Source organism: Channa argus, chromosome 21 (genome assembly GCF_033026475.1).
Source record: "Channa argus isolate prfri chromosome 21, Channa argus male v1.0, whole genome shotgun sequence".
In the NCBI taxonomy this organism is placed as follows: Eukaryota; Metazoa; Chordata; class Actinopteri; order Anabantiformes; family Channidae; genus Channa; species Channa argus.
The window spans coordinates 15,515,398-15,539,201 of NC_090217.1; the positions used below are offsets into that span (position 1 = coordinate 15,515,398).

The 23,804-nt window shown below is 39.5% G+C and overlaps 3 protein-coding genes and 1 pseudogene across 9 annotated transcripts; 2 read left to right on the top strand and 2 right to left on the bottom strand.

Annotated features, from left to right (window-relative positions):
- Window positions 1-499: 499 nt before the first annotated feature.
- On the top strand, window positions 500-6,531 carry LOC137106453 (NXPE family member 3-like). Of its 3 annotated transcripts, none has more exons than XM_067489718.1 (7): window positions 500-653; window positions 2,114-2,285; window positions 2,823-3,266; window positions 3,741-4,036; window positions 4,236-4,306; window positions 4,491-4,697; window positions 4,781-6,531. In XM_067489718.1, the coding sequence occupies exons 2-7, from the start codon at window positions 2,166-2,168 to the stop codon at window positions 5,332-5,334; spliced, it is 1,692 nt and encodes a 563-aa protein (XP_067345819.1). In that variant the 5' UTR covers window positions 500-653; window positions 2,114-2,165; the 3' UTR covers window positions 5,335-6,531. The 3 variants fall into 3 exon arrangements, with proteins under 3 accessions (XP_067345819.1, XP_067345818.1, XP_067345820.1); XM_067489717.1 differs by having other exon boundaries at window positions 503-653; window positions 2,098-2,285; XM_067489719.1 differs by lacking the exon at window positions 2,114-2,285 and having other exon boundaries at window positions 506-653.
- Window positions 6,532-6,757: 226 nt separating this feature from the next.
- Window positions 6,758-10,210, bottom strand: LOC137106457 (angiopoietin-related protein 5-like). 3 transcript variants are annotated; one of them, XM_067489726.1, is made up of 7 exons: window positions 9,898-10,210; window positions 9,654-9,728; window positions 9,528-9,555; window positions 9,321-9,412; window positions 8,855-8,972; window positions 8,475-8,660; window positions 6,758-7,472 (listed from the first exon to the last, which is right to left on the bottom strand). In XM_067489726.1, exons 2-7 carry the CDS (start codon window positions 9,720-9,722, stop codon window positions 7,174-7,176), a joined length of 792 nt encoding a protein of 263 aa, XP_067345827.1. In that variant the 5' UTR covers window positions 9,723-9,728; window positions 9,898-10,210; the 3' UTR covers window positions 6,758-7,173. The 3 variants fall into 3 exon arrangements, with proteins under 3 accessions (XP_067345827.1, XP_067345826.1, XP_067345825.1); XM_067489725.1 differs by having other exon boundaries at window positions 9,881-10,210; XM_067489724.1 differs by having other exon boundaries at window positions 9,836-10,210.
- A 156-nt stretch (window positions 10,211-10,366) lies between these two features.
- Window positions 10,367-15,626, bottom strand: LOC137106452 (NACHT, LRR and PYD domains-containing protein 12-like; annotated as a pseudogene).
- Window positions 15,627-15,858: 232 nt separating this feature from the next.
- LOC137106450 (zinc finger protein 11-like) lies at window positions 15,859-23,746 on the top strand. Of its 3 annotated transcripts, none has more exons than XM_067489710.1 (9): window positions 15,859-16,915; window positions 17,482-17,684; window positions 17,767-17,865; window positions 18,222-18,317; window positions 18,398-18,508; window positions 20,350-20,473; window positions 20,565-21,642; window positions 21,779-21,831; window positions 22,278-23,746. In XM_067489710.1, exons 1-9 carry the CDS (start codon window positions 16,882-16,884, stop codon window positions 23,525-23,527), a joined length of 3,048 nt encoding a protein of 1,015 aa, XP_067345811.1. In that variant the 5' UTR covers window positions 15,859-16,881; the 3' UTR covers window positions 23,528-23,746. The 3 variants fall into 3 exon arrangements, with proteins under 3 accessions (XP_067345811.1, XP_067345810.1, XP_067345812.1); XM_067489709.1 differs by having other exon boundaries at window positions 15,862-16,915; window positions 22,275-23,746; XM_067489711.1 differs by lacking the exon at window positions 18,222-18,317 and having other exon boundaries at window positions 15,862-16,915; window positions 22,275-23,746.
- Window positions 23,747-23,804: the final 58 nt, after the last annotated feature.

Below are 23,804 nucleotides of genomic sequence, written 5' to 3' on the forward strand. Positions count from 1 at the left end.
TTGCTGTTATTATTGGTATTTTATGTTGTTAAATCCAAGCACATGGTGGTTAAGAAGATAAGTCAGGGACACGAGACTTGCAGATTGTCATCCTTACATTCTGTTAGGGTTTGTTCAAAGTAATTTAATAATTGTTTCCAACATTAAAAGTAATGTTTGCCTGTGTGTGTAATTTACTGTATGTTTGTGATGTGTCTATGTACTGATGATGTCATCAGTGAAGCCATATAGCTTTGATAGTTTGCTTTTAAAGTTTGTTGACCAAGGAAACAGTGCAACGCTATATTATAATTATGCGATGAATCGCATTTCACAGTTGCCTATATCTACATTAGGAGTTGTTTTTCTGCATTGAACTCTCTATCTGCTTCGATCTCTGTTTTCCAATAAATAGTGTGAACGAGGAAGAGCCCGGTGGAGTTGGCTGAGTTCGGGTGAAGTGTTACGTCACTAAGACCCCGCCGGGCTCCCCTCGTGCAAGTAAAGGACAAAAGTCTACTCTTGTGTGTTATTTCACTGTTGTTGAACTGTATTTTTATAGCCAACACATTCGTTCACTGAAAGTCAAACAAAGAGAACAACGTCTCTCCAACCTCTCTCCAAATCAGTTACCTTCCTCTCGAGGGTCACACGAGGATTTAATCTCTGCTAAGGTAGGAAATATGACTTTTATATTTACCTGGGTTTATTGGAAGTATTTCAAAGTATACTTTTTAAGTGTGCTTTCATAAAATGTGCTTTTTAGAAACTCCTGTACTACATTTACAGAAGTAAAAGCTATTACAGTTAATTTTAGATTATTGTTTGTATATGCATTGATACATTAATTTAATGGTTGTATCACTGTCAGGGACAGAGCAGATAGACACAGGACACAGGGATTATATATTTTAAAAAGTGGACTTTTTTATTTTACCCCGAAACGTTAGCTAAAGTTAAAATATGTTAAAAACTTTTACTACAACACAATTTCTAACCACCAACAACGACAAGCGCAAGAAATTAAAATTAAAACAGCATAAATAAAAATACCGTTCGCATTGAAAATACAAAGTTAATCAAATGTGCATGCTTCACTGACCAATTGCGCATGCTACAAAAAGAAACCTAGTACTTAAATCGAATGTGCTACTTTCTTTTAATGGCATGAAAACCTTTAAAGTTAATAGTGAAAATTAAATAAGCTTAAAAATGAAGGGTGAGTGAAAACATTACCATTACCACTATGGTGTGGCTGAGGCTGTGACTATCACAGCTGGAAAATGTTAGTAAATGAACTTTATATTTCGAGAACATTTGCTGATTATGTTTGAAATTTGAAATTAATTTGGAAAGTACTTATGAAAATATAAATATACATGTAAAGTTGGGTGCAAAAGTTTGTTTCTTTGCATAGTACTTCATCAAGGGGTTTGCGACTTTTGAAGTGATATAATTTTTAGTGTTGTACTTAACTTGGCTAAAGTAAAATATAATATGGGGTTAGGTTTAAAGTTAGGTTTGCATGTCCTTTTGTTGGAGTTGCGTGTAATGGAAATAATAATTTGCACATTCAGTTAATAATATTCGTTCATCAGAAGTAACAAAAAAGGTCAAGGAGTGTCTGAAAATGTTATAGTATAATAATGTAAATTACCCCCTTCATTAATTATATAAAAATTACCTTTAATTTCTGTTGAAGGAACATTTGTACATGTTGAACTGGTCAGTAGTTTGACCTTTTTATGTTGATTAAGTGATGTAACACAGGCCAAAGTTAGTGGGAATTGTGCCAGATGCTGATATCCATGAGAACATGCATGTCTTCACAAATCAGTGTGTAAACAACATTTGGTGACGCCATTGTAACAAAAAACAAAATCCTCAGTTGAACTCAAACCAGATACATAATAAACATAACATAACATAACATAACATAACATAACATAACATAACATAACATAATAACTGTTCAGCTCTTGGGGTGCTCCATTAAAATAGTTTATTCTGCACTGGCTGTTGTCTCAGTGCCTTGTTTAATGATTGATCAGGAATTTCCTGTGTGAAGATTTTAAATTTTAGCCCCGATGTTTAGACTCCACGTGTGTTATGTTTCAGTTTTTTTTTTATCCAGTACCAGTTGACCTGGTCATAGTGCTGTTGCCAGTGATGAAGACTGATAATTGATGATGAAGGTCGGTGTGTGTAAATGCAGGAGGGTCAGCATTTGCCTACCGAAATACAGTGTCATTTTCCTGGCTGTGTGTGTTTTACTCTTTGTGCTGCATCACATGGGCATACTAGAGGTAAGAACTTGGTTTTGCTCCAGTTTTTTTTTTTTTTTTTGTTCCAGTTATTGAAATTGCCTGTATGGGTATTATGGCTGTAGTTTCTCTATTATTTAAAAAAATTTAAAGTTACATAACATACCTTGAAAAACAAGGAGTTTAACCTCCTAGCTTCTTGAAGGGATGACTACAGGTGCACATATCACACTGCTGATCCACGAACACTTCATTGGAGCGTTTTTTAGTGTGGTGGTAAGCTTTTCTTCAAAATTATAACGGACTCTGTCAATATCAGTGTGCTATCATAGTTATTAACTCCTGCGTTATCACTGACTTCCTTACACATTCTTTGTTGATCTGCTTAACTTCCACCTTTGCCACTGTAATCTGTAACCATTAAGTCGATGAAACTGTTGTCATACTTAAAGTGTCCATGAAGAAATCCATCAGATTCCACATGGAAAAAATTGTATTTTCTCTCATATCAACCATTCATTCGTTATGAACCATTTAGTTTCATTTCTTTACACATTTACATTAATCAACATCTCTCAGTGTCAACATAGAGTCAACATCATCCCCAACCCGAGAGTTTTCATGAAATCTAGCATCCATCATGGCTTCTGCACCTTCCGAACACTGTCAGCTGAAGAAGCTCTGGAAGTACGCCTCCTACTAGGCACCACTGCTTGGCCTGAAACCCCTTCTTTGCCAGTTCCTTTTTCTTTAAACTATACCAGTGATCCTGCCCACAGCACCTTTACAGTTCTCCCTGCACAGGGAGGAGGAGGACAGTGGCATGTAGGAGAACTGCTGGAGGTTATGATAAAAATGTATGACTTCCAGGGTCATCCCAAGAAGTCTGGAGGGGACTTCTTACTCGCCCGGCTGCACAGCCCAGAGGTTGGTGCAGGTGTAGCTGGGAAGGTGATGGATCATCTCAATGGCAGTTACTCTGCTGTATTCTCTTTACTCTGGGAAGGAAACGCGCAGGTTGAGGTGAGGCAAAAAATGTTTGTGTGGTAGTGTAGGTTGTCATCTTCCAGCATAACACATATGCAGGAAAAACTGTGAGATCAGTATGTTATTTTATAAAATATAATTTTATCCAATTTCAGGAGGAAATACCACACAATAGAGTTGCTAGTCAGTATTAAGACTTTTACTGTATCATAATTCATATAGTAAGCTATTAATTGTTTCTTGGGAATAAAATTGGGTTACTTTAATGTGACAGTCAATCAATTTAATTCTGTCCTACCACTTTTGCTATTGAGTGCGTTCAATTTCCTGAAAGGGATAATAAAGAGAAAAACCCAACAAACTCTTTAAATACAACGTTTCAAAGATATAGCTGTTCAGTGATAGAATAATAATATATGATTAGAATAAAGGAGCAGTATTGATTTTATTTTTCTTAAATTGTACAACAGTGGCTAAATAATGTGGATTGAACTCTTTCTGTCTTGTCAGGTTACACTGGTTCACCCCAGTGAGGCCATCACAGTGTTACGCAGGCTGAACAGCAAAGAACCAGACCGGATTTACTTCCAGAGCCTTTTCCGCTCAGGCTCAGTCTCTGAAACAACCACCTGTAATGTATGCTGGAGGCCAACCCAGCAGCCACTGTGCAACTACACCGACCTCCATACGGGCGAGCCTTGGTTTTGCCTTAAGCCGAAGAATCTGAGCTGCGATGCCAGAATCAACCACTCCAAAGGAGGATTCAAACTAAATCTCACAGACACGGAGAAAAACCTTTTTCAAAAGTGAGGGAGCAGAAACACACCACTGGATTTTGGTTTGACATTTATTAAATACATTGTGGAGTCATACCCATACTTCTCCTAGGTGGGGGGGTCTGTAACTACAGGCAGGAAAGAATTCTAGTTATAATATGCTATATTGGAGTGTATGTATGATAAATATTATATAGTACAATAACTTATTTTATGTCCTTTCCATCAGTGGTGTTAACATGAAAGTCTCAATCGGGGCTTCGGGATTTGCCAACGTCACTGTGTTACCAAACATTAAAGGTAAAGCACGAATTATACCACCACTACCACTGATTACAGTAAACGGTACTTCATAATTCCATGTGCTTGTGATCAATAACTGTGATCACTCTGTGGTGTGTGGTGATCAGTTTAAAATATGCATGCGTTGACGTTTGGCTACTGACTTCTGAAAAAATAAGTGTGTGTTTTTTTAATTTCTTAGGTCAACCAAAGATAAATATTAGCAGCGCAAAATCTGGATCCTCTGGTTTTTACTATGAGGGTGAGTGGCAGACTCTGGGTGGCATAAGAGTTCAACACTTTAACACCTCGTCTGCCATCAGTCAGTGTCTGAAAGGCAAAAACATCCACCTGTATGGAGACTCCACCATCAGGCAGTGGTTTGAATACCTCACTGCAGAATTACCAGGTAGCTGATCTACAAAGAGTTCTGCCAGCAATGTTATTGAACTGACACTGAAGTTTAATCTGTTTTCTCTATAACACGTTTAGATCTTAGGCAGTTTGACCTTCACAGCCTGAAGCAAGTTGGACCATTCATCTCCTTGGATTACGAAAATGAAATCTTGGTGACGTATCGTTGTCATGGGCCTCCTATTCGCTTTGTCAACGTTCCAGCCATTGAGCTGCGCTACATTGCCAATGAGCTAGATGGCCTAATTGGAGGCTCCAACACAATTGTAGTTCTTGGCATTTGGTCTCACTTTAGCACTTTTCCCATTGAGGTCTACATTCAGCGGTTGTTGGGCATCCGCAGGGCAGTTGTGCGGCTGCTGGACAGGGCTCCAGACACGCTAGTCATCATTCGGACTGCAAACCTTAAAGCTTTGACACTTTTTGAGACGCTGACCAACAGTGACTGGTATTCACTGCAGCGTGACAAGGTGCTCAGAGCTGTGTTCAAAAATCTTAATGTTTACTTTGTGGATGCTTGGGAGATGACCCTTGCACACCACCTGCCACACAGCCTCCACCCACAACCTCCTATTATCAAAAATATGATCAATGTCCTCTTGTCCTACATTTGCCCTTCAAAGGGCGACTAGATGTGAATTTGTTGGCACTGTAGAGGAAATTCAAATGCAGATGGTGAGTTTACATGCTGTCTGTGCATTTCTACCAGGGGTTGTATGATTTCCTTCACCACTGAAGGCACATGCACAGCCTGGACTAACTAGAATTTTATAATCTAAAACAAAAGTAAGCCTGGTGTTGCGTGACTTTTTCCACCACCCCTTTTTATGTTTAAAGCGCAACTTCACCAAATTTTATCTTGCTCTCTATGGCTTAAGTTTAGGGTGTAAATGTACATTAATGCTTTTAAACTTCCCTCTGACTTCCCACTATTAAAATATTTCTAGCTGACTGCTGAATTGGAACTAAACTGCCCCAGGTTACATCACCTGGAGGAGATGATGTCATCTGGGGGAGCTCTGGAAACAAACATGTTGACCATGATTACAAACGCTGTGGTGTGAGCAACAAGATAACAAGGTAATCACAACTAAAGGTTCCTTCAAGTGATGTCCTCTGGAGGCTTTTTTCAGTTGAGAAATATTTTGAGAAATATTTTGATATAGGGAAGTTTATTGGCATTTATGTAGATGTACTACCCAAAATAGAACCATAAAAAGCAAGTTCAAAATCAGTGAATGTGTCCTTTAAAGGTTGTGGTCAAAGATGTAAGAGATCATAACTGTTAAATTAGCCAGCTAAATAATATTGGTAATATTAGTGACTTTAATGACGATCAGGTTACATTTCATGACCAGTTTATGCAGAAAAACCAAGCAAGTTTCTCCAGTACTTGTTCATGCAATTTTTTGATAGATGATTGTTGGAGTGATCAGCTAAAGCTAACTTTTAAAAGTATTGCAGTAAAAAAAACAATATCTCAACAGTAAATTGCAGTTGAGTAAAAAGAGATTAAGAGGAAAGTATAAGTACCTTAAAATTGTACATTAGCAAAGTGCTTGAGAAATCATCTGGGCTGTGCATCCGAGACTCAGGACTATCAGTTTCATATGATAAGAAATATGCTTCAGTTTGAATGACGTATGAACTGTTAATAGCCAAGATACAAGATACTGTAGGTGATTAAAAATGGAACTTACATTCACAGTCATCCCTCTATTAGCTCTGAATGACCATCAGATAAAGTATCATATCATAAGATCTTTGTCATTAGTCACTGGTACTGTAAATATGTTATTTCAACAAGGATCACGTAAGACCACTTATCACCACTTTGTTTTTTGCTTTCTCCATTTGCACTGTGTTGTAAACCCGGGATGTGTGAGCAGAGCCAGTCTGCAGACTGCATTACTTCAACTGATGATTCAACTGTGATTTAATAAGCAAAGCCAGTATTTTATTCATTTTGACAGTAGATTTATCAAAGACGAGTGTTAAAATAGTTCCAGAATCTTTTTTGTTTCCCATATATATATATATATATATATATATATATATATATATATATATATATATATATATATATATATATATATATATATATATATGTGTGTGTGTGTGTGTTATTTCACTCACACACACACATATATATGTATACATATAAGTACTATATACTGGCAATTGCTATCAAAAAGCCTTTTGAAGTACAATGCAGTATATATGGATTTTGTTGCATTAAATGAGTCAAAATCCTCAGCAAAGGGACTAAGTACAAAATAATCATAATAATCATAAATAAAACAAGTTATGATTAAGAATACAGCATTAACTGCATGACTTTTGTAGGCATGTAATAAAAACTAGACTACACATCCACATGATTTGCAGCTAAATTCCACCCGACTGTGTGTTCACACAGATATACGTAGAAAGATTAAACAAAACCCCATTTAAACATAGACAGTTTTCTCTCAGACAGACTTGATCATTATTCTAGTGGCCTTGGCAGAGTAAGGCTCAGGAGTTTTCCAGGTGTGCCAGTGAATCCCTGATGCCCAACCGATGTGGTCACCAGCAGGATGCCATTCACCGTTTAGACTGGCAGAGCCACAGCGACTGTACCACCAACCACCTCTCTCTGAAAGGGAGCACTGGGTTTCAGCAATGTCTCCAAAGATGCATGGGGAACAGCCGTCATTGTCACGGTCAATAGTGCTGAAGCCGTAGCCATTCTGGTCAATGCCTGCATAGGCACCACGGATGGCATCACCTTTGAACACAGTTAGAAAAGAGCTTGAGGAAGTCCTAGGGCTTAGACTTAGATTTTAAAATTTTAATGTAACATTTGTTGAACAATAACAGCAAATTGAATTTTCTGTCATTTTCCAAGTTCCAAATTTTTAAGAAAACAATAGTCAGTCAGTGGCTTTAAGTGGTTCCTTCAGGGGGACCTTCAGGGGTCACCACAGCGAAACATGTTCCGCACGCCGGAGGGCCTTCCTGCCGCGGACCCTACCATTTTTTGTATTCGGGACCGGGCTTTAAACTGCATCACTGACTATGCAAAGGATGCAATGACACTACCAGTCTAAGACGTCCCTAAGAGGAGCCTGACTGTCACTCCATTGCAAGTAGCACATGATTCAGTGTAAACAAACAGGTGTAATGAAACAAGGAAAACAAGCTGATGACAGTGTGGAGATGTCCTTCTGGGAGTGAAAAGAAAATTAGGAAAAAAGAAGAGAAAAAAGTAAGATACTAAGTGGAGCAGATAATAACTATTAAATATAGTAACACTAAATAGCATTAGCTAAATGCTGCTCGTGTAACCATAATTGTGATGATGAGACAGTTGAATAACGATTTAATAATTTCACTGGTATCACTTTATTTACTTTGTTGACTTTGACATTAACCATTAATTTACTTAGCTAACTAAGTTAGCAGAGCAGCCTAGTGTGTCAAGCCTTGCTAGAGTCAGATTGGTATTGACATGGCAGCTGCCTTTTATTTTTTTATTGTATTTGATCTATCTTTGTGTACATACATCATATTTTATATACTAAAACAGTTTTAGTTTTTAGTATATGCTTTATAAGTTATATATGGTTCTATAGGTTTAGAGAAAACAGCCATAAGAACTGTAGTGCTCTGCCAGGGGTTCACAGTGGTATAGATGGCATTCCAGCAACGAGCAACTTTAATTTATATGGATTTAAAAAACGCACAATTTATAGTATTTAAAGATAAAACATCAGAAAGCCTGCAGTACCTGCATTGCCTGTGTATTTCCCAACGTGCAGTTTGAAAGCTGATTTCTCGTTGCCCAGTCTGAAATTTCTGTACTCAGCGAATCCAGTGCCATTGTTGTGGTCCCACAGGTCAACCCTCATGATCCACTTCTTGGTCTTGTTCTTGGTCAGAGAGAACACCTTCTTCAGCCCGAGCCAGTGGTCCTCTGAGAAACTCAGCAGAGCAAAAAGAGTTTTTATCATTGCAGGATACACAGTGTTGAAGTTACCATGCAGTTAAATCAGACAAGAACTCTGGTGAAAGTTGAACCTTGCAATTGGTGCTTGTAATTAAACTGGCTGTTTGCTCACAAAGAGCTGTCCAGCAGATTTTGTTTGCACACTGTAGTTCTTCACTCACGTGTCAGACTTCCAAAACCGTTTTTATACGCTGCCCATTTTCTTTCAAAAGAAACTGCTCCTCCACTGCGCTTCTGAAACACTGTCCAGCCTCCGTCAGCCCTCATCTCACAGTACACCTGCGCAGGTAGTCAAGCAAAAATATGTTAATACAATTAGAGTTCACAGCTAATGATATTTAAGCTACTTGTTGGCTTATTAATTGAGTCAACAGCACAAAATGTTTGTGTTTCTAAGTTTTACCATGTGTCTGTAAGGTGAAAACACTGCAGTTAGTGATGTCCTAATCGGCTAAATTTGTCAACAGAAGCTCTAATTATAGCTGATAGTTACTGGTGTGAAATGTGAAGCCTTATTTTGTCATCCCCTATCTAAACTTAAGGAGGCATATTTCAAAACATCTAAATGTCTGACTGTGTCATCTACATCCCTGTGAACTACTGAGAAACCTGTGAAACGTTTGATACCTTGAAGGGGGGCTTTACTCCAGGAGGCTGGATAACATAAACCCCACTAGGAGCATGTGGTTGGAGAGCCTTAATCTGGGAGCAGTCTGTTCCTGAGGTTTTCATCACAAGAGAAAATACACATCATCATCAGTATTCAGTACGAATAGACATTATTTGTCTGAGATAGTAAGTTTACTTTAAGACGAGTTATTAAATGATTCATACCTTGAGGAGAAACTGCTTTTTGCTTTTTCTACCAATAACACAAACAATTGTGAGTACTACATTTAAAGACATATATTACAGCCAAATATATTAAAGAAGGTAGAACACTTTTTTTTTTTTTTTTACCTGAGCCTGTTCTGTGCAGCTTAAGAGCAATGCCAAGATGATTCCACAATGCCCAACCAGACCATTCATTTTGACCTAATTTTCAGAGTTAAGACATAAACTTAAAGACATTTTTCGGAAGAAATAATTTATCCACGCAAAAACAAACGGCGTTAGATTAGTGAATGTGAAATCAAAGTTACGGTTTGCAACTGCTGAGAAGTCCATTTCTTTCTCCAAACACTTGCCTGCATGTTGCACGCACCTTGTATCCCAGCTCAAATGCCACAAGCGAGGCTTATTCCTTCCTGCTTTCTAAGCTGCCACACCTTCTTCCTGTTTAGTCAATGCTTTCGCTTGTACTCATGTCAGCCTGTGACAGTCACCAACAGTAACTTTCCCTGTTCCTCTTAATATAACTCATAACTTGCTCTTTTTTTAGAAAGTACGTAACACACCATCAACAAATGTGACATTGTAACACTAGTGCACAAAAATACACACAGCAGTGTTTATTGACTCTTCTCCTCTGGCTACACCTCCCAACGTGAGTCAGACCAGAACTATGTCACTAAAGGCTGATATACGAGAGTCACCGATTAACCTGACATGCATGTCTTTGGACTGTGGGAAGAAACGGTGTACTCAGAGGAAACCCAAGCAAGCACGACGAGAACACGTGAACTTAGCTGTTTCTGTTCTTTGCTGCAATGTAGAAATGACAGACACCAAAATAATGAAATAATGTAAACTTTATTATAAGCAAAAATATTATAAGCCACCGTTCCTCTCGGTGACGGTGGCAATGTCTTTACCGGCATCATGAGGTAGTCGTCTGGATTAGTTATTAATAACTGTTTGTGCCTTGTCACATTAACTGGGACAACTTCTTTAGTGTTGGTAGAAAAGAGTCCTCAAATACAGTCACAAAACCCAACCACTAGTTACTCCTGCTCCAGAGGATTAATTACCCTTAGAAATCACTAACCAATCCCACCTTAGATTGCAGCAGTGCTTTCCAGAGACAAATCTCAATATTTACCTGTTCAGACAAGACTCTGAAGAAGGCTTTCAAGATCAAATGGCTGCAAAAAAAAATCTATAAGTGAAAGAGAATGGAAGAAATACATTTTTGACTCATTTGGGAACAATATTACAAAGGAGAGATTATTGTTCCTGCCACCATGTCTGCATTGAGGAGGTATGATGGTGTGGGGAAGCTTTGCTGCTGATTCTCTTAGTGATTTATCTAGAATTGAAGACCCACTTACCCAAGGTGAGCTACCACATTTAGTGAAATCATTTCCCCAAAATGGCCCCCATTTAAAATTCCTCAATTCTTTCTGCACTAGCGGACCGAGAAATTAGTTCTGGCATACCCTTCACTGGACAAATCATTATAGAGCTAGCATCCTTCTCCATCCTGAACCCAGGGTAGAGTGGCTCAGTGAAGGCATGGTAGAATGTATGAAGATGAGTGAGGGTCCCAGATGAGACACTGTAGAAGGACAGGGTGCCCCCTGGCCAGTCCAGAAAGACTCCAACTCTGTGGGAGTTAGAAGGATGGGCTTGTATCTCCACTGACTGGTTGTCATGACGAGCCCTGTAGTGATCCTCAGAGCAGTAGAGACTCCAGGACTGGTCTGTGTAGCCAAAGCTACAAAGGTGAGAGCCTGCCCTTCGATGGATCCCCCTCATGGCCACAGCGATGCCCACCATGTGCCCTCGCCACTCCACCTCCCAGTAGTGGCGCTGGGTGAGGCCTTGGTGACAAAGCACCTGAGAGACGCTCTCAAACCTCTCGGGGTGATTTTGGTACTGTTGTCGCTCTCTGACCCTTGTCACCTGCTTTCCCCCACCGTGCAGAAGGAGAGACTCTGCAGCCGTGTTCACATCGAACGTCAGGGTACACGCATCTGTCCAAGACACATGCTATTAATTTCAGTGTTCTTCTGTTATCATTGTTTTTATTTCATAGCAAGGATGAGGTCCATGACCACATTAAGCCCTGAGGCAAAATTTAAATCCTTGTTAACCCCCATTCCATAGATGCATTGTGCATGAAATAAGCATACTGATAATACTGCAATAATAAAAATAGATTTTGACTGAGAGCTCTTCTATTAAAATAAATATGGCAAGTAAAACCAGGTGCAACACTGTAAAGTTTCACATAGATCTCTATCCTGCTATGTCTTGGACAAATAGCATTACAGAGACAGTATGCACACATAAAACGCTAAACTAAAAGTAACCATAGCAGATGGAATAAATACTGTAGATCAAAACAAGACTTAACCTTTTTGCTTGAGCAAAGTATTTACAACTGAAGGGATTTCAAGAATATAATCCAGATTTACACAACATTAATTAACATTTCGAGTTGCTTAAATAGTTGATTTCTTTCCTAGAATTTCCTTTAAAGGCATAAAGTTGTGACAATGCATGTTACATTTACCCCCCACTAACTGCTGCATTGGGTTTTTCTATCTTTCACAGGCCACATTGGTGATGCGTTGAATAAAAAAACCACCACTTACAGTTTTTTAGTGTTGATTTCAAGTAGCACCGTGCATTGTGCTCCACACTGTAAATAAGTGGATAAAATAATTATTATCAATAACAGACAAGGAAGTACAATCCTATCTGGACTTTGTAACCAACATTACATTACATACATACATAGTATTTTTACATACATGTATGTGACCATGTTGCATTAAGTTTCCTCTGTCTATTGTGCTTCTATCACATGTGCAGCACATGCTCTGAAACAAACTTTTCCACATAAGAGCACTGACACAAAATCAAGCCAAATTAAGGAACTTGATCACAAAATGAAACTTTAATCACAAGACTATTTTCTGAGAAGAACCCACTTTTGTGGTAATCACTTTAGTTTTTTCAGTTTCTTTACTTTTGGGAATTTTTATTTTATTTTATTCACTTAAGTTAATAAAACCAGAAATCATAAATGATGATGGATAATTAGCTAAAATAAGCCGCTTACCTGACTTTTTCTAGTTTACACAACGGGTTATCCTGATGAACAGCTATCAGCTTCACTCCAGAGCCCTGCAGGTAGTTGTAGCTGAGATCCAGCTGCCGCAGATGTGAAGGGTTTGAGATCAATGCTGAAGACAAGTAAGTGCAGCCTTTCTTTGTGATTCCGCAGAACGAAAGTCTGTATTCAACATATAGTATAATATTACTATATAATCCGAAGGTTGAATCATGCTAACTGGACTTATTTTCCTTGGTTAGAAAGGTTTCATTACTTATCCAAGCAGCTTATTCACTCTGAATACAGCGGCTGGGGAACCCAGTTATATCCCCCAGAGTGGGCCTTTTTCCCACCCTGGCCTGAATAGGTTGTTAAGGTGGGAACAGAATGGAGTCATCATGATGTAACGATTACGACCCTAACTCCCTAAAACCTCAAGGCAGCAAAATGTAAAAGAAGTCCAGTTGACGTGACCCAATTGATGTGGGACCTCTTCCCTATGTTTCTCCAGGATTAGATTTTCACCATCTTATAATAAATCACTCGTGCAACATAAAGTACAAACAGCTCACCTTAATGTTTGCAGTTTACAGTGTGGACTTCCCAGTCCAGCAGAGAGAAGTTTCATCTCTGAGTCCTGCAGGCCATTCCTACTCAGATCAAGCTCTTTCAGGTAAGAGGAGTCAGAGCTAAGGACTGAGGCTAAATCAGCACAACATTTCTGAAGATTGCATTCGATTAACCTGCGTGTGAGAATATGTGTTTACAATCTTGTATTGCTCCACAATGATGCATTGTGAAGAGAGGATGCAGATAGTCTATAGCTTTGCAAATAAAAGCTCCATGCATAACTGGGTCATTGTATTCACACAAGACACTATATTATTTATTGCCCACTGAACCTTAATGTCTCCAGTTTACAGTGTGGACTTCTCAGTCCAACACACAGCAGTTGTATGTCTGGACCTTGCAGGTTGTTTCCACTCAGGTCCAACTCTCTGAGAAGGACAGAGTGAGAGCAGAGAGCTGTTCCAATATAACCGAAGGATTTTTGTGTAAGGCAACACCAGCTGAGCCTGAGAGGTGGAGAAAAATTTCAAATGAAATAGCAGCAAACTACATGTAACAAAGTGCCGACTGAAAGTCTATTACCATTTGATCTCTCCCTACTTATTTAAATGTTCACTGTAACATGTTTTTTGAAGGCCTGGTAAAGGCCACAAATCTTAAATGCACTGTCTGACAATAGTGATTTTTTATTACAATTTTTGCTGGAGATTTGACCTTTTCACACTCTCCACACATATTGATAGTAGGTACTTTGTGCCAGGATTCCTACTCTGCTTCTATACAGCATCTGTTTTAGAATACTTTGAAATTCCTGACCTGCTAGAAGCTAAGACTATAGCTCAACATATGTCTTTGTTTCAATGAGCTGCTCTTACCTTAATGTTTCCAGTTTACAGTTTGGACTCCTTAGTCCAGATGCAAGCAGGGATATACCAGAATCTTTCACACTGTTGTTGCTCAGATCAAGAGTTTTCAGGTGAGAGGAATCAGAGCTTAAAACTGAAGCCAAATCTGTGCAGCAACAATCCTTCAACTTGCACCCGTTCAACCTGCAGAAAAACATGCACTAAAACCATTTTTTTAAAAAGATCAAGCAAGTAAATTCTGGTTATTAGGTGAAGCTAGTCTAACCTCAATATTTCTAATTTGCAGTGGTGGCTGCATAGTCCCACACACAGAGCCTTCACTCCTGCCTCGTGGATGTTGTTCGCACTTATGTCCAGTTCTCTGAGTTGGGTTGACTCTGTGCTGAGAGCAACAGCCAATACCTCAAAGCAGTCTCCTTTCAGTTCACACTTATGTATTCTGAAAAATAGCAAATGAACTGTCATTCGTGACAGCAAGGAGTCACCCTACGCAGCAAGTCTTGGAACTACAGAAGTAGTTGCGTGTGGTTGCAGGGTTATATTACGCAATATTTTAGAATCTTAAGGAATTATACAGACCTTAATCTCTTGAGTTTACAGTGTTGACTCCCTAAACCAACAGAAAGCAGTTTAACCCCTGAATCCTTTAGGTTGTTGTCACTCAGGTCCAGCTCTGTCAGGCAAGAGGAGGTTGAGCTCAGTGCAGAAGCTAAAGCTTCACACCAGCTCTGAGTGAGGTTGCAATGATTTAACCTAGAAAATTGTAGATAAAACATTTCTCATTAAGCTTTAGAAAACCTCTAAAAATACCAGTGGTGATAGACAGAATTCATGCTCGTTGGCAGTGAAAGCAAAAAACATGCAATTGGATCATGTGTTTTCCTGTGGGTAAACTCACAGAGCACGTGCAGAGGAAGTTATGACAGTCAGCAGCTTCAGTACCCCTTCTTGTACGACTTCAGTCCACTGTACTGTTGAAAGCGTATTTGCTGTGAGCCTCCCAAAATTCACAAAGCTCTGGATTTCTTGCACCAAAGGCTCCTCTTTGAGCTCACTTAAGCAGTGGAACAAGTTCAGCTTGGCCTCTGGTGTTTCTTTGATCTTTTCCTTGATAAACTGAATACTTTGGACCACATCTTCCCCTGCTTCTGCTTCCACATGCAGTGTTCTACCCAGGATATGACTTCAGTGACAGTCCCAATAGAAAGCGTAGCTTTCTAAAAACTCCTTGCTTCGTTCTGCCCTCCATTACAAAGACCTCTGTGCAACATGTCATGATTTAATGTTATCGTGCCAGAGTGAGATTAAAAGAAACACAAGGTCATCCAGGTTAAAAAGTCATCCAGGGTAGATCCTGGCTCTGCTACATTCAGCTCAGAGCCCAATGCTTCTGACACGCCAGGTTCCAGAGGCACACAGATGGCTGGGCCTGGTAGGAGTAGCATCCCCTTTTTTCTAAGGCACTGCAGATAAAATCTGGATCAAATCTGACATACATGAGAGTTTTCACATATTAGCACTCCACTTCTTTGAAAAAAAGCCAAATTCCTGTCTCTCTGCTTGCTATGAGCCTGCTGAATGCAATGGTTAGAAATTTTCAATGACATAATCCAACAGCTGAGCACGAGGCTGAATAGCCCTAATTCGTGAGAAACAAACAGCTGATACCATTCGGGGACCAGTCTCTTCAGAGTTATCCACCGGCAGCTTTTTCAGTGCGGTGCTTTTGAAGCGCTGGGAGGACTCCATAATAATGACTGTGTGGTAACATAAGCAGTACACTAATGAGTATTTCCATTTATGTATATTTTGCTTTAACTGCATTAATTTGACTACAAAACATATATTATTGGGCAGAAAAGTAGATAAAAACCAGTCACACTTATAGTCTAGTAGCTGTGCTGTTTTTGTTCCACACCAATTCGGAAATGGGTTTTTTATATTAGAAAAAACTCTTTGCTAAATTATTCCAACCTTTCTTTCCACCTTTGACAATTTGTTTGGAGTTCAGAAGACAAACTTACAATGAGAATAGCCTAACCTACCTGCATTTACATTTTTTTGGGAACTACTTGCAATTCTACTTGAGTATTAACGGGGAGATTTTACCGCTTTTCAATTTATCAATATATATCCCAGTTCTTTGTTAAGGGGTATTCAAACATATTTTTAATACAGGTACATAAAGAAAATTTTCCAAATATTGATACTCTCCAAACCATAAAATGTAAGATGAATATCGGTAAAGACAACCTTTAACCTTTCTCCCTGTCTGAACCTATTTGATCTTTTTTCTCGTGTTTAGAAGTAGAGAATAATAGGCCAAATAAAATAGGTGAAAAGTAATAAGAAATATTAAACCGAATTACAGATTTCGACCGTAAGGTCTAATTTTTAAACAACAAATGACGAAACGTAAACACCAAAGAAAGCACAAAGCACACCTGGAATTACACCTGGAATTTGAATATAGCTTTTTGTCAGTGCAATTATTCCAAAGAACGTCCAGCAGATGGCGGCAACGGCCCCTGCTGTAAAATGTAACTAGACAGAGACGAAGAATTAGAAGAAGAAAAACGAAAAAGCAAACAAACCAAAAAAAAAAAAAATTTAAATGTAGGTTGTTTAATAGTACATTAAAGTGGGGTGCATCTCCCAGTTTTGAGAAGAGTTGCAGTTACAGCTGGAAAGCCACCTCCGTCAACTCTTTGTGATCCAGAAACAACCAACAGCAGGCAACTGTAATTTAGTAGCTAGCTGGCTAACAGCGGCTAACGCTAGTCAAACTTTTCAACACCGGTCTGGGGAGATGGATTCTGCTGCCTCTACGTCCATTTCCAAAGGTTGGTGAGAGGCCTAACGGAGAACGAATATCATTAATGACTAACTTGGCGAAAGCTCAGCTATCGTTAAGTTCTGTTACCGCTTAACGTGTTAGCTAGATTCCTGGTTTATCTTCTGATAGTAACGTTATGTTGACATGTTTATCTGTCGTCACTTTGTACATTCATATTGTTAGGAATATGTCTCCTTTTCGTGCACACTATGCAAACAGGGCAAATGTTAGCTTGCTGCTTTTGAGAGCATTTTGGTTATTGAACATACACTCAGTGTTTTCATCGAGGTTGCATTCACAACATCGCTGTTCCTAGTTGAGCTAACTAACTGTTGTCTAACGTTAACTGACATGTTAATATGGAGCTATGATCAGGGTTTGGGACGGTTATGCATACTTCAAGATCATCCAATAAATATTCGATACTATTTATGACACGAATCAAGAAATTGATACACACAGTTTTTCTTAAATGCGCTGTTTCACTGAGAAGACTCAGGCATTTTAATTGGGATAAATGGGAAAGAGGAGCATTAAGTCTAATTAAGTCTCATTGTGTTCCCTGATTTGTAGATGGTGCCTTACCTCTGGCATCCCTGCGCCTTCTGGTCCCACCTCTCCAGCTCATGACAGCTTCAACGTGGCAGGTTCTAAAGAATCAAGATGTTATGAACTACTGGAAAGTGGCAGACTTTGTCTCTTTTGTAATGGACATGGTCCCGGAGCTGCTCATGTACAAGCACAGGACACAACTTAACCTAGGATTAAGAGCCAGGGTGGGTACAAGGTTACATAGCTAATGATTTGTACAGTAGTTACATCAAACAGTAAGCATAGGTTTTTTTTTAACCTCAACAGTATATTCTTGAGTTGTGCCGAAGCGAACAACTTGTGGAACCTGACTTCATCTTATCTCACCTGGACAAGATTAAATCACATGACCCAATCCGAGCGGATGTAAGTTTATTTTATACCCACGAAGCAATGTTCATGTTCAAAGCATATGTTTATCTACATTTGGATGCAAAATATTGGATCCCTGGATTTTGAAATGGCCAAGTGCAAAACATTTAATATTTAATGCACATTAGTTAAGTTTTAATTAATTTATCAAGGGGAATGCAAATCGTTGCACTGATCTAATTTTCATTAGTATTCTAAAACACTTTTATGCAGTCTTTGAGTATTTTTGTTACTTTTGATGATGAAGGAACATTTGTTAGGATTAACTTGACTATAAATGAATGCTCTTACTGAGTAACACATTTTTAAGCACCGCCATATGCTTTTATATATATATGCTTGTATTGCAGATAGAAGAATCAGACGAGGAAGCAGCAGGGGTTCATTTTTTGGAGTTGATTCAGACTTTGCTTAAAGATCCTGAAGAGAGACAAGAGTTTTTCTTGGTAAAGAAATATGACTCTATAGCCTTATGCATGTGTAAACCGGCATTGCAATCATACTCTCTTTTTTTGTTCTTTCAAAGGAGGTCTTTCCTGCAGCATATGGGCCTCAGTATGACAGTGATCTGCAGACGCTGTTTTGGGAGTTCCTTTGTCGACTGGCTCAGCTGTTGCCAGTTCCTGACTTCGAACAGGTGATTGCAAGCTTACTCAGAACTTTATAACAAACATCTCCAGGCAAAATTTATACATGCTCCAGGGCATTAGTATATGTAATTGCCTTCAATTAGTAGCTATGAACCTTACAAGTCAGGCCAAAATAATTGCCCTATAGTGAATAGTCAGAAGGGCAGGCCTTGTTCAAAAATCCTCTAGAGGGTAATTTCTCTGCACCGCTGCCAGTGCTCTTCAGTGAATCTCTGTCAAAGAAGCCTCACACATCACCTCTCCATATGTTATGTTTAGGTAGATGATGTTTTGGAGTATATTTCTACGAAATCAAACTTTTAGAAATGGTTGCACAGTGTAGATTTAAAAGCAGTCATGCAAAAGGATCCTGTTGTAAAGATAAAAAAATAAATAAATTAGATGCTAAACCTGAAATTACACAATTCCTCATTGATTAAAAGACAGGTTGCAGTGCTATGTTTTCAAACTGCAATCTCCACAATTCAATAACCAATGTGTTCTATTGTCTTTAGTGTCACAGTAATTCTGCTTACATAAGATATTGGATGTAGTCTTACTTTACACCTTAGATTTCATAGTTGATTCACAATTAGGTTTTGCAGCTTAAAACATTGACGTGACCTTGGAATAATGGATAAGAAGAAGCGTTATTCGATCCTTTTATTACATGATAACTAAATAGACCCTAGACTCTGGCATTGAGAATTTAAAGAGACAATTTCACCAAGAAAAGAAAACACATCTTTCCTAAAAAAAATTGCTGAATTTTTGCTGATTGTTATTGTTACAGATTTCAGTAATTAGTCCCTTAGGTAGAACCTGTGTTTTGGAAATGTTTTGGTTATTCCTAGTAAAATAACATACTTCATAGTGAAGTTTTAATAGTTGCAATATATTCAGCCATCTGGTCAAAATGTTAATATCCCGAATACAGTTGACACACATCACATTTTGGAGAGCTGCTGTGTTTTGATCATTGATTCTTCTCTTATTAAGGCAGATCGTGAGTCTGTTCCAATTTACTAGTTCGTCTAATAGTGATATTTGAAATCATTTCCAGTATGTTTTATTAATGTTGAGAAAAAACATGTTTATTACTCATTATTTGTTAACTACGGCACAGTTATACCACTGTGGCAATTTACTATACTTACAAAAAAGAGTTTAGGCAGCTTCTTTTAACTGAAGCAGAGTTTAAAGACCAAAGTTTGTTGACACACCTTTCAGCTTTGGTTTAAGAAGAAAAAGCCCTGATCAGCACTCAACAATATTTTTTATACTTTAACAACACAGATAATTTGCCACATTCACACTCTGACTTTAATTTTTAAGGGTTCTTTAATATGACCCTGAATTAAAACAGGGTGCAAGCTTTGTTTATAGCTAAGATCCACATTATTATTGCCTCATGAAGTTAATGAAGGGTAGGAAAAATAAATTACCTGGTCTTAACCTTAAATTATGATTTTGGACACTTTAAGATCTAAAATGGTGTGCACAGCTCTACATTGAAAATTTATTTTAGCTCGTTTAAATGCTCACATAATATAAAATCAATATGTGGCAGTCAATCCTGCCAAATATAACAATGTTTGGGAAACACTGGAGACCATCACTTTTTTCTTCTTTTTTTTTAAACTTTCCTAATCGGAAAACTGCATGAGGCTTTCAACTTGTCCAAACATAGAGTTTACTTGCTCTGGGGATGCGTTAATGTCAAGCCCTGTATGTATGAATGTATGTAGCACATACAGCCCCTGTAGGAATTAGGAAGTATCTCTAATTATGAGATGCTGCTTATAGTGTTGGATCTGTTTTGATTACTGTTTCCATCCACTTCCCATAGATCGTTTCATGGCTTGGAGCCCGATGTTCTGTGTTGGAGGATATTATGCATTCACTCTCTGAACCTGCAGACATGAAGAATTTGCTCCAGTACCACAAACAGCGCGGCCATTTAGAGCAACATGGTGAGTAACTTTTCATTACCGCTGCTATTATGTTAAAGGGAGAAGTCGGCTGCAGTTACTCATGTGTTATCCTCATCCTTTTTGTGTGCAGTTCCACCTTCTAGCATGGGCGATGGCATCCTGTCCTCCCTCTCTGCAGAGCCTCCTAAAAGAGTGGCAGGAACTACAGAACAAGTCAGCCAATTAGGCTCCCTGGAAGGGTTCCCTGATGGCACACATAACATATCATTTGCGGATGATGTAGCAGTTGAAATAATCACAGTGACAGACTATCCTGAGGTTGAATTAGGTGCAAGCACAGACATCGAGGTGGTGATGGAGGAAAACACAGTAGCTGATTCGCAGATAATGCTGCCTGAAGAAACAACTTGGGTACAGGAAGCAGAAGCGACACAAGAAAAAGATCAAAGTGCTTCAACAAATGTCATTCATCCAGATACTAACGACGAGGATCCAGGTTCCTCCCAACACGGAGTCCCTGTGAGTCCTCACAACTGCTCAGTCTGTGAGAAGAAATTTAAGTTTGCTTCTTCATTAGTCGCCCACAGGGTCATCCACACTGGGGAACGCCCCCACTGCTGCAACGACTGTGGTCGCTGCTTCTCTTTCAGGCAGTCCCTGGACAGGCACAGACACACGCACAAAACTGGACACAAGTACGATTGCGTCATCTGTCAGCAGACCTTCCATTCTTTATCAGCCCGTACCGAGCACAAGCAAACTCACATGAAAGATGGTGTTTACACGTGCCAGCTGTGCAGCAAACAATTCAGCTGGGACCAGGCACTTGCTAGGCACCTAAGAACTGCAGATCACAATGCTAATAAGCCTATAGAGATCCAGAAGGATGGCCAGGAGGTTGTTAAATGTGATGTCAGCGAGTGTATTGTTGGACCAGTTGAACCTGACTGCCAGGTGCAAGCTGATGATAATGGTGACCCAGAGAGTGCAGACATTCAGAGCAGTCAGCATCCTACGTCTGACCCTGACGGTGTTGTACCTGAACTTGACAATAATGTTACTTCCATTGTTAAGGTTCGAACAAGTGGGCGCAAACGCAAACCAACTATGAAGGCCCAGGTGATACATTCACAGCAGCGTATGACCAAGGGGAGAAAAGAGCTTATCAAGGCCAACCCTCCAGCGCTGAAGCCTTTGCCTTTCACTTGGTAAAAACATCTTTACAAATCACTCATTGTCTTCTTACAACTTTGACTACATGTTTACTTGATAAGTATAACACTGTAGAGTTGCACTACTAAATACATTTTTAGTTTTTCTTTATTTTTCCTTTCTCCTCAACAGTGCAGAGCACTCTTATGGGTCAACACTTGTCTCATCAAAAGACGTTGCTGAGAGTGAGTACTCATTTTTTAAATGTGTAATCACAGTTTACAGTGGTTTTAGAAAGTATTTAGACCTGATATGATATGAACATTGAAACTTACAGTGTAAACATATTTCAATACAGAGCAAAGAAACAGTGAGTTGACAGCAGCTTGTTTAGAAAAAATGCACATCTTTAATATTAGATATATTTAAAAATTAAAAAAAGTTGTCCAAATATGTCATTGTAGGTCAACTTTGCTCCTTTTACCTCAAGGATATTTGTTTTAGCTTTCTTTCAGACTAATTGTGGACAAAGTACTGGAAATTAGATTTTTTTGGCCTGTATTTAATGGGGTTATATAAAGTTCTTCAGTCCCAAAAGACAAGCACAGAATTTTACTATTTTAGAAGACAAGTATTATTTCTGCTGCCAGTCTCTAGTAATTATAATTTTATTTTTATTTTTTTGTAGCAGATGGCTCACCGGCTGCATCCTCCTGTCTGAGGTGCACCTTTCAGCATTCAGAACAAGCACAGGTCCAGCAGCCAATTAATAATGTTCCCTCTGTTGGAAGTGAGGAAGACAAGCTGTTGATTCAGCCTCTCGAAGAGGAAGGACGTTTCACTTGTTCAGAGTGTGAGAAAAGCTTTAAGTTCCAGTCCTTATTAAAAGCCCACCAGCGCATCCACACAGGCGAGCAGCCCTTCTTGTGTTCTCAGTGTGGGCGGCGTTTCTCTTTCAAACAGTCACTGGAGAGGCACAACCAGACACACAAGTCTGGACGTAAGTATGAGTGCCTGATCTGTGGGGAGTTCTTCAAGTCCCTGGTGGCTCAGAGGGAGCATAAGAGCAGCCACATGGAGAATGGAGAGTACCTGTGTTCTGACTGTGGCCGGGCCTTCGCCTGGAAGTCAGCACTGGTGAGGCACCTGAAGACCCACAGTGAGGATGACAAAATGGAGCGTGCTTACAAATGCCCTCATTGCGACTTGAGCTTCAGTTGTGCCAGCTACCTCAGCAGACACATCCAGACTCACCAGGAGGAAAGAGTTCACACCTGCAACTGTGGAAAGAGCTTCGCCTACCGAGCAGCTCTCACAGCTCACCAACGCACACACCAAAAAGAGCGGCCGCACATGTGCCAACAGTGCGGGAAGGGATTCCTCTACAAGGGCGGTTTGCTGAGCCACATGAAGATCCACTCAGAGGAAATGCCCTTCACTTGTTCCTTCTGCGGCAAGAGCTTCAAGAGGGAACGCAACATGAAGAAGCACGAACGCTGCCACACCAGGGAAAACGTATTCAGCTGCTCACAGTGCGACAAGAGTTTTGTGTATAAGGCAACACTGATCAGACACGAGCTAACACATTCAGGCGAAAGGCCTTATCTCTGCTCCGACTGTGGGAAAGGTTTCTTTTCCCACGCTGAGCTTCTCAAGCATGAGCGCTTCCACACCGGCCACAAGCCGTTTCAGTGTCCTCATTGTGGCAAGAAGTTCACTCAGTCTTGCTACCTGACCATCCACCTGCGCTACCATTCTGGAGTCCGGCCCTACTCCTGCCCCGATTGTGACAAGAGCTTCCTCAGTGCCAACCGACTGAAGAGACACCAACGAACACACTCGGGGGAAAGACCATACCTCTGTTTGGAATGTGGGAAGGGATTCAGGCAGTCATATAATCTAAAAATGCATCAGCGTACACATACCTTGAAATTAATGTAGAAAGTTGAGACGTTAAGTTACTGATCGGGGGATTGTTTTTTTTTTTTTAATCCGAAAGACATTTCAGACTTGGAAAACTCCAGATTCATTATTTTGAGTTTGTTTTAGAACAGCTGTGAACTCCATCTAGTCTTTGCAAGAACACTTTCACACTAATTGTCAGCCCCCCATGACAATAGATTTGATGGTTGTATTGCGATTAAAGTACACTGAGCAGGGGATTGTTTTTCAGCTGCTTTTTGTGATACCATCTTGGCTCAGGATAAATGAGAAGCAG

What these genes read in the sequence shown, in the direction of transcription:
- LOC137106453 (XM_067489718.1), top strand. Translation starts at nt 2,166, where the DNA reads ATGATGAAGGTCGGTGTGTGTAAATGCAGGAGGGTCAGCATTTGCCTA. An exon ending in ATCACATGGGCATACTAGAG is followed by an intron (nt 2,286 to 2,822) that starts GTAAGAACTTGG and finishes AACATCTCTCAG; the next exon opens with TGTCAACATAGAGTCAACAT. An exon ending in GAGAAAAACCTTTTTCAAAA is followed by an intron (nt 4,037 to 4,235) that starts GTGAGGGAGCAG and finishes CCTTTCCATCAG; the next exon opens with TGGTGTTAACATGAAAGTCT.
- LOC137106457 (XM_067489724.1), bottom strand. Translation starts at nt 9,886, where the DNA reads ATGCAGGCAAGTGTTTGGAGAAAGAAATGGACTTCTCAGCAGTTGCAA. An exon ending in CTTCTCAGCAGTTGCAAACC is followed by an intron (nt 9,729 to 9,835) that starts GTAACTTTGATT and finishes TCTGAAAATTAG; the next exon opens with GTCAAAATGAATGGTCTGGT. An exon ending in GAGTAAAGCCCCCCTTCAAG is followed by an intron (nt 8,973 to 9,320) that starts GTATCAAACGTT and finishes CTACCTGCGCAG; the next exon opens with GTGTACTGTGAGATGAGGGC.
- LOC137106450 (XM_067489709.1), top strand. Translation starts at nt 16,882, where the DNA reads ATGGATTCTGCTGCCTCTACGTCCATTTCCAAAG. An exon ending in CAGTTCCTGACTTCGAACAG is followed by an intron (nt 18,509 to 20,349) that starts GTGATTGCAAGC and finishes CACTTCCCATAG; the next exon opens with ATCGTTTCATGGCTTGGAGC. An exon ending in ATCAAAAGACGTTGCTGAGA is followed by an intron (nt 21,832 to 22,274) that starts GTGAGTACTCAT and finishes ATTTTTTTGTAG; the next exon opens with CAGATGGCTCACCGGCTGCA.